The sequence below is a fragment of the Vicia villosa genome, linkage group LG3, assembly GCF_029867415.1.
Source record: "Vicia villosa cultivar HV-30 ecotype Madison, WI linkage group LG3, Vvil1.0, whole genome shotgun sequence".
In the NCBI taxonomy this organism is placed as follows: domain Eukaryota; kingdom Viridiplantae; phylum Streptophyta; class Magnoliopsida; order Fabales; family Fabaceae; genus Vicia; species Vicia villosa.
The window spans coordinates 5,259,798-5,272,361 of NC_081182.1; the positions used below are offsets into that span (position 1 = coordinate 5,259,798).

The 12,564-nt window shown below is 33.2% G+C and overlaps 1 protein-coding gene across 1 annotated transcript; it reads left to right on the forward strand.

The window, feature by feature from the left end:
* The first annotated feature begins 2,453 nt into the window (after positions 1 to 2,453).
* LOC131657454 (uncharacterized) lies at positions 2,454 to 4,754 on the forward strand. The gene is made up of 4 exons (XM_058926851.1): positions 2,454 to 2,610; positions 2,837 to 3,641; positions 4,015 to 4,324; positions 4,458 to 4,754. The coding sequence occupies exons 1-4, from the start codon at positions 2,454 to 2,456 to the stop codon at positions 4,752 to 4,754; spliced, it is 1,569 nt and encodes a 522-aa protein (XP_058782834.1).
* The last annotated feature ends 7,810 nt before the right edge of the window (positions 4,755 to 12,564 follow it).

Genomic DNA, 12,564 nt, shown 5'->3' on the forward strand with positions numbered 1-12,564 from the left:
GCAAGCCATCTAATAAAGATCTTGACATAAAGCAGAACCTACAAGAACTCATTGATCAACCGGCTAATAATCAAGGATTAAGTCTTTCTGATAAAGGGGAAGTATTAGAGAACTCTAAGTCTCTGGGTGATCAAAAGGTACACTTCTATATAGTTTTTCATGTCTTATCCTATGTGTATATTCTTTTCACAGTGTTGGCATTTAGAAAATAACCAACTGATGAGACTTTTTTCATCTATTCTTAAATTCGAACTAGCCTTAAATAATTCTACTGTCTTCTCACCCGACTATGAACTAGATGTTATATGTTTCTATTTTTTTTAACCTTTTAGATTGAAACAGGTGCTGTTTTTTAAACTTTTAGATTCTGACTAGCCTTAAATGATTGACCACCTATCCTAATGTAACAATTGTAATTGGTATAATATTATGGATTGTGATATATTAGTCTGTGACATTTTTTGCTGGGATGATGCTTTTTGTTTTCCACTGACTTCCTTGTTTCTACTAAGGATATAACATACAAAACACTTAAAGATGCTAACACAATTGTTGTTCTTTCCATGTGTCGCGTGGCACTTGGCTTTTGGTGGTGCTGCGCATGTGTCGAGAAGTGTTGTTACTAATTAATAACACTTTGATAAACTTATAGTTTTCTTATCTAAATGAAATATATTAGAATTGCCAATGGATCCAATTTGATGCATTAAATATAATTTAGGAGCAAGTTTTGATGGCTAAAGATCCTTTTTATTGATGTATATGCGACATACAACCTTTGAAGCATTGTCGTAATTGGACGAAACATGATGTTGTGATAGATTACTCAATCAACTAAGAATTTCTATTAGATTTTTTTTTAAATATATAAAATTGTAACTTCAAAATGTTGAATGTGGATTATTGATATATAACTTTTACATTTTCACCATGTGGGTAGTTGAAATAGAAAAATTTGATGATTTCTAATGGTTACCGAGTTGTATGAAGTTTCAAACTTGAGATGTTCATTTATTTTGGACAGGATGCGTTAATCTGTCATTAACATATGTTAGGAAAAATATATAATATAAAAACATATTAACATGAAAGGAATTTACATACATTACATTGAAAATACAGTACCAAAATAAAATAAAGGATTCTCACTCCATTGTGAAAATGAATGTTGAAATCCTTTTATTTAGATTTCTTTTATTTTATATTACACTCTAGAATTTACTGTGTATGTATATTTTTTATTACACTCTCAAATTTATTATGGTTTTATATATATTGTAAACTCCCGCTTGATAGTATAATATGCTCCGTGTTCTACTACATCCTATCTTAAATGATTTTATTATTGTTTTTGTTCCCCCTGCATATGCTTTCACAGGGTGTTTGATTTTCCTCTCCTCCTTTGTTATAGTTCTAACTTTATTTCTTTCTACATGCAGCTCTATTTACCGTATCAGTGCAGATTGGAGTTGAAGTTTTTTGCATTGTGTTATCTTGATCAGGTTAGAATTACAAACTTATGTAGAGTTAAAGTGAATCTGAATTTCTCCAATAGTTATATGTTATTAAAGGTAATTATAGTTGTAAGTATTTGGGCTATTTATAAAAACAGATATTGCCTATAAATACTTTTTTTTTTCATTATTAACAAAATAAAATTTGAGATAGAAATGTAGTTTGCTCAAACATACAAGAAATCATTTAGTTAAGAAAAGTTCACAAAATATCTTTTTGTAACATTTTTTATGGGTTCAATAGTATATGCTATTAACTTATTATGTATGAGTATGACATACATGAAAGTTAAGAAATTTGAAGATATCAAACAAATTATTTCTCTTAGCAAAGTTTAAGTTGTGTATCTTTTATGGCTGAAACATAAAGTGATGCTTGGTAATTAGCCTAAATTAAAATATGACTTTGAAACCAGCCATGACATCTTTACTAATATGATAAACTAAGAAACACATATTTACTAATCCTAATAAATGGATTTGTTATGACTAGTATTCTTACTTTGTTGCTCATGCATCTTTGAAAATATGTGGATGAAATTTTATTAATTTTGCTAACTTTTTATTTGGATGTGTTTTTTGACCTTATATATTTTTAAATTTGTAGTGAATAAAAAAGTAAGTCTTGATTTTAATCCAATGTTTATTATGGATAAATCTTGGATTTCTAAGCAACGACATACAAATGAGTACTTAATTGGATTAAGTAAATTCTTAGATTTTGCTTTTGAGAATGGAGCTATTGGTGAAACAATATGATGTCCATGTCCGACATGTGGGTGGAAATATTGTACTAGAGACATAGTTGAGGATCATTTAAAATTTCAACAATTCCCAAAAAATTATGTTACGTGGAATCTTCACGGGGAGAGAGAAGTAGTACCAACATCTCTTAGAAATGAAAATCTTGTGCAAGAGACATGTTTTTCAGAAAATTCGATGGAGGCAATGGTAAACGATGCATTTGGGAACTATAGAGAGCAGGAGACTAATATAGACGAATCACGACCACTAGAGGAACAAGAAGAGGAAAGCAAGGATTCCAGTGATTTTCATGAGTTTATCAATGATGGAAATCAAACATTATATGAAGGGAGCAAGTACACAAAACTAGAATTTTTACTCAAGCTATATATCATATAAAGGTTTTGTGTGGATTAAGTGACAAGGCAATGACGATGATATTAGATTTGTTGAGAGAGGCATTTCAACTAGCAAAGTTGCCTCTTTCTTTTTACGAGGCAAAGAAAATCATTAATAAACTTGGTCTTAAAATACCAAGATAAATGCATGTCCAAATGATTGTATGTTATATTTTGGAGATGATGAAAAAGAGTTGAATGCATGCAAACATTGTGGAACATCTCGATGGAACCCTGAGAAGAAGAAAAAACAACCTTTAAAGGTTCTACGCTACTTTCCGTTAAAACCAAGACTGCAAAGATTGTTCATGAGTCGTAAGACTGCAAACCACATGAGATGGCATGCTTCAGAGATTAATAAGGATGGGTTGATATGGCATCCAAGAGATGGCGAGGCATGGAAGGAATTTGATCTAAGGCATCCTGAATTTGCTTCAGATCCTAGAAACGTTCGATTGGGACTTGCGACTGATGGCTTTAATCCTTTTGGTGCCATGAGTCTTTCTTATAGCATTTGGCCAGTGTTCTTAACTCCGTATAATTTTCCTCCTTGGATGTGTATGAAACACACCACCTTCATTTTATCGATGATCATTCCAAGAAAGGAGGCGCCTGGAAATAAGATAGATGTTTACTTGGAACCCCTTATAAAAGAGCTAAGTGAGCTATGGAGTGATGGTGTAGACACATTTGATGCTTCAATTAATGAAACTTTTAGAATGCGGGCAACTCTTATGTGGACAATTAGTGACTTTCCGGGCCTAGGTAATCTATCTGGTTGGAACACCTATACTGGTTTGGCTTGCCCAACTTGTAATTTTGACACAGAGCCTTGTCGTCTCTATCATGGTAGTAAGTGGTGTTTTATGGGTCATCGTCGTTTTTTAAGCAGGAATCATAAATTTAGATTTAATCGTGTCCGCTTCGATGGAAGTGTTGAGGAACGAAACCCCCCATCAAAAAAATCTGGATCAGACATTTTGAGGTAAATAAATAATCGTAATGGAGAAGTGTTGGATGGTCGCAGAAAAAGGTCGAGACCAGGACCAAAACAATGGAAGAAGAAAAGTATATTATTTGAACTTCCTTATTGGGAGTATAATTTATTGCATCATAATCTTGATTTTATGCATATTGAAAAAAACGTGTGTGACAATGTATTGTATACTATACTCAATGATAAGAATAAATCAAAAGACAATCTCAATGCTCGAAAAGATTTGAAACATATGGGTAGCCTGACGAAAAAGGGACATATCACCTTGCATTGTTTCACTAACACGTGATACCAAAAAGTTGTTTCTTAAAACTTTGAAGAATGTCAAAGTGCCTGATGGTTATTCAAGTAACATTTCTAGATGCGTTAATGAGGCACAACAAAAGATATTTGGGTTGAAAAGTCATGATTGTCATATTATAATGGAAGAATTGTTGCCATTTTCTAGACGCAAATTATTGCCAAATAATGTTACAGCAGTCTTGGTGGAGTTATGCTCATTTTTTAAAGTTCTTTCTAATAAAAGTCTGGACATGTCAGAGCTTCAAATTCTCCAAGATCGCATAGTGATTACACTCTGTCACATGGAAATGAAATTCCCTCCTTCATTCTTTACAATTATGGTTCATTTAACTGTTCATCTTATAGAGGAAGCTAAACTTGGAGGTCCGGTGCATTATAGATACATGTATCCTATAGAGAGGTAACATAATCATATCTTCAACTTAAATAATCTCCCTTTGTCTAGTCCACTTGTATATACTGATTATCCATAATTTTGGTAGGTAATTGGGTCATTTAAAGTCTTTTGGACGTAACAAGGCTCGACCTGAAGGTTCTATAGCTGAAGGCTACTTAGCTGAAGAGTCTCTTACTTTTTGTTCTCGATACCTCGATGATATTGAGACTAGATTCAATAGACCTAGGCGTGTTTGTGATGACCCAAAGGAGAACGAGTCTTCCTCTGCATCATCTATCTTTCCTCATCTTGGTAAACCAGTAGGAGCTTCATCAACATTCACTTTAACTCCAATGGAAAAGTTACAAGCTCATCGATATGTGCTTCTAAATTGTGAAGTAGTCGCGCCATTTATTGAGTGAGTAATTCAAAAAACATTTCCTTTTTTATTAGCTTAATTAATACTTTCTAGTTACCTAAATTGATTGATATATACTTCTTGTGGTGAATTTAAACAATTCATAAAAAGAAGTTCAAGATCAAGAAGAATTTCAACTATAGAGATTGAAAAGAGATTAATTAAAGAGTTTGCTGATTGGTTTAAAAAGAGGGTAAATTATCTATAAATAGTTATTTCTATTTTCATTAGTTATTCCTATTTTCATGTTCACATATTTCAATCTTGTCTAATGCAATAATTATTTATCTAGATTTTGAATCCAGAAGCATTAAGTACAATGTCTACCGACCTTAAAATTCTAGCTTGTGGCCCTTTAGACCGTGCAAGAAGATTTAGTGCTTATAACATTAATGGTTTCAAATTTCGAACCTTAGCTCGAGAAGCAGGATTAAAAACACAAAATAGTGGGGTTTTTTTAACATCCAACACATCTTGTGTTTCAAGTAGTGTTGACGGAAACATAAGACAAGCATACTTACCTTATTATGGAAAGCTGGAAGATGTCATTGAGATTAATTATTATGGCCGATTCAAGGTTATTCTTTTTAAATGCAAATGGGCTGATACTACACGTGATTGAGGGTACAAAAAGGATAGTTGGAATTTTAATTGTGTAAATTTTGAGAGACTGATTCATAATGGTGATCGTGAAGAACACGATCCTTGCATTGAGGCATCTCAAGCACAAATGGCATATTATGTAGATGATTTGGTTAATATAGGATGGAGTGTTGCCGTGCATTTAAAGCCAAGAGATTTGTATGAAATGGGAGAGGAAATAGAAGACGAAGTTTATGAAAATGAGCCATACCAAGAGCAACACCTTGACTGCTTTGGTAACATTGATGATGACTATGTTCAATTGGCAACAAACTATTTAAGTAATGATGTACTTGAATCAAATATAGATGTTGACATGGAAATAAATACACATGTTTCAGCATAAAAATATGTTTATTACTCTATTTAAGCAAAGGCGATAGTTCAAATTTGTTAAGTTTTTGTTATTTTGTTGAATATTTAATCTGTTACATTTCATTTTTTTTATACTTGTAATTGCAGTATGCAACCATTGAATTATATATATTTAACTTTAGTTTAAATTACTTTAACAAACTTTATTTATTATGAATAAGCAGCCATGGCAAAAGTTAAGCGTTTTTCAAATCCACTCAAGTCAGCACCTCAAAGATTGGATACAACTCATCTTCCACATCAAGCTCAACCTCACACCACACTTTAAACTCAAGCTCCAACTCCAATTCAAGCTCCACCTCAATCTCAATCTCATTCTTTGCAGCCTGCAGCTCCGACTCAATCTCTAACACCTATCCCAAGCCATCCTCCAACTCATTCTTCACCTAATATTCAACCTCCAACACATACTGCAATACATAATCTAACTCATTCTACACATTCTTCAGCACCTCAAAGAGTGGGTACAACTCATCTTCCACATCAAGCTCAACCCCATACCACACTTCAAACTCAAGCTCCAACTCAAATTCAAGCACCACCTCAATCTCAATCTCATTCTTTCCAGCCGGCACCTCCGTCTCAATCTCCGACACCTATCCCAAGCTATCATCCAACTCATTTTTCACCTCATATTCAACTTCCAACACATACTCCAACACATAATCTAACTTCTTCTACACATGCTTCAACACACACTACACCAACGGATTCTTCACCAACTCTTGAAATTCCACAACAATCTCAAGAATCTAGGAAATATGTTGGACGCGAGTCCACACAATATTGGAGTGTTGAATCAATAGGTAAACATCACATTTTTCTTACATTTTACATAACCCTCTTTTAATCTTTGTTTCGGTTAAATGGATTATTTTATTGTTAAAGACTTAGGAGGAGCTATTAAGAAGATTAAAACCACAAAAGATCAAGTCAATAACTTATCTACCGGAGAACGAGTAATTGTGCACTTTGATGACGAAGGTGCTGCATATGGTGAGGCACAAGGCTTGCTTGCAGGATATTGTGGAATATTAGCAATTGATGGTAACTTGTTTCCAATCAGTTTTGATAGATGGTCTGGACCCCCACCATTAGGCATGCCAAAATGTTATTTTGAAGACTGCTTTAAAACAGATAAAAAGGTATAAAACTTATGTGTATGTAACTTTACATTTATATTTATTTTGTTCATTTGAATGCATTAATTCTGACTTTGTATTTTGTAAAAGCCTCGATTTTGTTTTAGGACTACTGAAGCTCTTGCAAAGCGATATTGTAGACTCAGCATTGGGAAAAAATGGGCTGCCCATAGGCAAAGATTATGGGCTGAGTTCTATAATCCAGCCTTAACCAGAGATGAAATTGTATCTAATGTACCATCTGGTGTAGATAAAACTCAATGGGTTTTATTTATCAACTATCGTCTAAAACCATCTACACAGGTAATTATCGAACCTCCTAATATACGATAATACAAGCTTATTTTGCATTAACTAAGTTGTGCTCTTATTTTATTTTCTCATGGACCTGCCAAAAAGCCTAATTACCATAAGTAATTGTCATCTTTACATGGACCTGGAAAAAAGCCTAATTACCATAATAAAATTTGTGCATCTCTATTTCCCTAATGCATCTCTATTTTCCTTGTAGGACCTGCTAGTTCTTGTGTAGCAAACTAAAGTCATGATTCTGTTCTTGTATCTATATGGAAAATATGTCTTATTTTTAGTATTTATATTTTTGGTCCTGCATGTGTTATTTTATAGAAAATTATTTTATTAATACGTAAACTCGTGTATGCGTGCTCATAGGAGACTTGTCGCAGAAATAAAGAAATACGAAGCAAGCAAGTGGTTCCTCACACCGGTGGTTCTAAACCGCTCTCGCGAAAAAGACATGAGATGGTACTCATATTAATTAACCTCATAGATTTTACTATTTTAGTCTTATATTGTTGAGATTAAATGTGTCATTTAAAGCATCAGGTGAGAAGAAATAAAACAATTTGCATGTTCTTCCACACACACATCATCACCAACATCTGGATGTTACTGTTATTGCTTGAAGTCATACTTTATGACATTTTCATTCTCCTATACTTGTGAAATAGATAAATTTAGATATGTCTCACTCAAACTGCTTTGTTGAAGGGAGAAATTATAATTCTGAAATATTCTAAGCAACCCTTAATTTTAGGTATTGAAATACTTAATTTTTTTGCTGCAATTGGATTCCTAGAAAATGTTTTATTTCATTTGTTTGAAGAACTCATTTTTGTGTCTGTTTGATATTCTAATATTTTGTTTGTTTTTAAGATTTAACTTGAATGGTGGTTTTTCAATTTTCAAGTATCTTTGACTAAATTAATTTCAATTTTCTTAAAAGTATGTGATAGATTAAAAATTTGGGTCCTTGATATAATATGCGGATAGCTTAAATTGCATGCTTGCGATTGCACTATCTTTCAGTGGCGGAGCCAGAAATTTTAGGCAGCCTGGGCAAAAACTTTACACCATTTATTATTCATCTGTTTTAATTTTCACACCTTATTTTTACTAATTTTGCCCTTAATTTTACCCCTGATTTTATCTAAAAATCGACTATTACATTGGGGTAGTACAAAGAAAATAGGGGTTGAGCCCGAGCGCTTGCCCGGGCTGGCTGGGCCTTGGCTCCGCCCCTGCTATCTTTAATTTTGGATATTGGAGACATAAAAAAATGGTAGGTTCAGTAGATAATACCCAAATCCAAAGTTTGTTGGTGATACATTAAGAAGAAAGGTCACATGAGTTTTTAAGTGTTTTAATCTCAACCACCCAATTTAATCCAATGGACAACAATAGTTTCTCTCACTCTCATGTAACAAATCTCTTTCTAGTTAGATATGTCTCTTACATATATTTCTACGTGTGTGTGTGTGTGTATAATACTATTAATAATAATATTTTGTATGGTGCAGTTTTTGCAACCTGGTCAACAACCTAGTCGTGGACAATTATATATTGAAACCCATAAGAAAAAGGATGGCTTGGTTGTAAATCTTGCAACAAAAGATATCGTGGTAAGTTTAACCTTATAATTACTGTTTCATGATTTCTATTTAGTCTTATAAGTTTGTTTTGATCTACTACATCAAATCTTAGTGACATATTTGAATGATATACTAGTGTTACTGTTGTTGTGTTGATAATTTTGTATGTTTGTAGGAACAAATTGAAGTCGGTTTAATTCAAAGCAATAACGATGAATCTATAATTTCTCCTAATGATGTTGTTGGTAAAGTGTTGGGGCCTGAGCATTCTGGAAGAATGCGGTGCCTAGGTATGGGAGCAGCACCTAGTTATACATTTAGAAATACCAGATTTAGATGTTCAGACTCAAATTCTTCATCTGGTATTGCTACACCACCTTCTAACTTTTGGAAAGAGAAGTACACACACTTGGAATCTCATCTTAACAATATCACACAAGCATTTAAAGCTTACATAATAATGAAAGAAGGAAGGATCCCTGATAAATTAGTTAGTGTATTTGGTTCATCAAATGTGAGTATTTTTTTTATAAAATTTATTTTGAATACTAAATTATTATGTTTTGTTGAAATAACTAATTTTTTAAATAATATTTTTAGATTTTGTATTTTTTTATGCTACAGTTGTTGTAATTTGAAACAATATTTATATTTTATCATCTATTTGTAAAGAAAAATATTTATTTTAAAACTTTCCAAATAATATTTTAGTTGTAATTTAAAATATTCTAACTTAGTTTTTTTCAATCAACAAATGTTGCAAGTGACTGATTTATCAAAGAATAGAAGTGAACCAGAATCAACAATTAATGAAGGGAAGTTTGATAATGCAGCGGAGTTTGATAATACAAGATCACCAATTAATGAAGGAGAGTTTGATAATGCATGGGAGTTTGATAATACAGGGAAGTTTGATTTGCCCAATGCAAAAGGATCATTTGATGCTAGCAACCTTTGATATATATTTTTTGTTTCTTTAGGATAAAAATAGTTTTAGTTTTGAATTACATTGGCGTAGTATGAGTTGATTTTATAGTGAAATATGATGTACAGTATATCATTGTTTCTTTAGGATAAGAATAGTTTTAGTTTTGAATTACATTAAAATAGTATGAGTTGATTTTATAGTGAAATTTGATGTACAGTATATCACTAACTGAGTTGAGTTTTGTGAATTTTTAACAAAATGAATTTTGGATTATACTAGACATTTAATCCAACAAAATGAATTTTGGATTATACTAGACATTTAATCAACTATTAATATTTTAAAATAGAAAATTACAAAATAAAAAAATTATTTATATAATAAACATAATAATTATAAATTTATTTTTTAATAGTTGTAAAAAAATTACAAAGCAAATAGAGATGGTTTTAAATCCTTCAAATAAATATTAATATCAATAATTAATAGATGTATAACGGGGGTTATAAAATCCCGCAAATATTAACGGAGGTTTAAGACCCTCGCAAATTACCTCCCTCAAAAAATACCAGCGTTCCTTAAAAACCGCCTCAAATATACTACGGCACCCGTATCTGCAGGAGTTTTGAAAACTGCCGCAAATCATTTTGCGGGGGTTTGAAACCTCCGCAAATTATAAAAATAATCCCCGCTATTTCTAGTATTTTTTGTAGTGTTCCACCGAGCCCTCAGACAAGACTTGTTATAAAATCTCTCAAGTTGTATATTTGTCGCACCTCTTAGCCGTGATCCTGGAGTCGTGTCTCGCCCGAGGAGACACTAAGTCTCTCAGGCAAGAAGCCAGATGGACTATCTGATTGTCATATAGAGCGGCAAGGATCTTTCCTGTGAAGTCCAACAAAGGAGATGTTACCCTAATGGGACGACATAGATCTTTATTATGAAGTCTAACAAGGGAAATGTTTCCCTGAGAGGGCGCCAAAGATCTTCGCTATGAAGTCAGACAGGGGAGGCAATGATCTTTGCTGTGAAGTCTAGCAAGGTAAATGTTTCCCTAAGGAGCGACAAGGATTTTCGCTATAAAGTCCAGCTAGGGAAATGTTACCTTGAAGGGCGCCACTTCTCTATGAAGTCCAATAAGGAAATTGTTACCCTGGGGGTAGCAAGGATCTTTGTAATGAAGTCCAACATACATCATTTTCAAGAAATAACATCCTTGTTGGAAACAAGTTATTTAATGATTATTTAGAGGAACATAGACATAATGTTAAATAGAGAATTACAAATAATTTTAACATTAATAGTAACTAAGATAAAGAAGGTTCCATGTTCTGGGTAAAAGCGGCCCTTCTAGTTCCTAAAACTTGTATGCTCCGTGTGGGAGCTTCTGATATGGTCTTTCCTAGTTAGGTTGCATATTTCCCTATTGTATGGGCAGAACTACTTCTTTTAATACCAGGTCACCTTCCTGCATTTCAGGTTGTTTTACTTTGGAGTTTTATCTTCTAACGATCCTATGTTTGGAGGCGAACTCTTAGACATGGGCAACCTCCCTCACTTTGTTGATCAGACATGCTATTCATTTTAAGCCTGTCTCATTTGCCTCTTCATTGACCATGGACTGTCTCCATGAGGGTGTGTCAATTTCTACAGGTCACATGACGTATGTCCCGTAGACCATGGAAAACAGGGTTTCCTTGGTGGTGGAGTGTGGAATGGTGTGGTATAACCATAGTATCTGATGGAGTAAGTCTACTCATAAACCTTTGGCGTCATCGAGTTTCTTTTTGAGTCCATTAAGAATTACCTTTTTTGCTGACTTGGCTTGACTATTAGGTTAAAGGTGTGCAACAAATATGAATTTCATTTGTACTCCAAAATCTTTACAAAAGTCGGCGACCATAGCATTGGCGAATTGGGTCCCATTTTCAAAGATGATGGCCTTAGGGAGTCAATATCTACACATAATCTTCTTCCAGTAGAAATAAAGTACTTTTTTCGTTGTCTTGGCTATTTCCTATGCTTCTGTCCACTTAGTGAAGTAGTCGACTACTAATATTAGGAACTTCAGTTTACATGGTTCCAAGGCGAATAGGCCAATAATATCCATGAATGCCCCACTGGTAGAAAGGCCACAGTCAAGTCATTGACTGGAGAAGTTCTATTGGGACATGGAGAGGTTATCATGTGTCATACCCTAATTTTTTACCTAAGATTCCACATCATTTATATCCATTTATTAAGTCATTTGACTTCACAATCATGCAGAGCATTTGATTCATCTGGCTATCACACTCAAGAAAACTCTAAAGAGGTGCCAAGGATTGGCTTATTGTCATGATCATCAAGAAGTGAGAATCACACTTTTCTTATGATTTGGATTTTCCCCATTCTAAGGGGTCATCATCTTCATTAAAATCTCCTAAGTATTAGGGTTACATCATTGTTCCATTAAGTGCTTGATGAGAATTAGGGTTTTGGCATTCATTAGATAAAATCAGGAATTAGGGTTTTAAATGTGGTATCAAAGTTCAATGGATCATCAAAATCATAATTATATGGCCCTCAAGATGTCTCAAGATTCTAAGTATTTCTCCATGATCTTAGGGTTTCGTCCGGTTTAAAGTTTCTTGATTCAACTGGAAAAAAGTCAACTGAATGCCTAAAAGACGAAGTCTGTCTTTTAACATTTTTTGTCAACTATGGACTTCTCAAGTCAAATTTTAAGAAAATATGGAGGTGGGATAAGTTTGATCAAGATAAAATATTAAATTCAAGGTAACTTGCAAAAAGGGCAAAATTGAAGAAAAAAACTTAATTTTTCTAAGTGTCAAA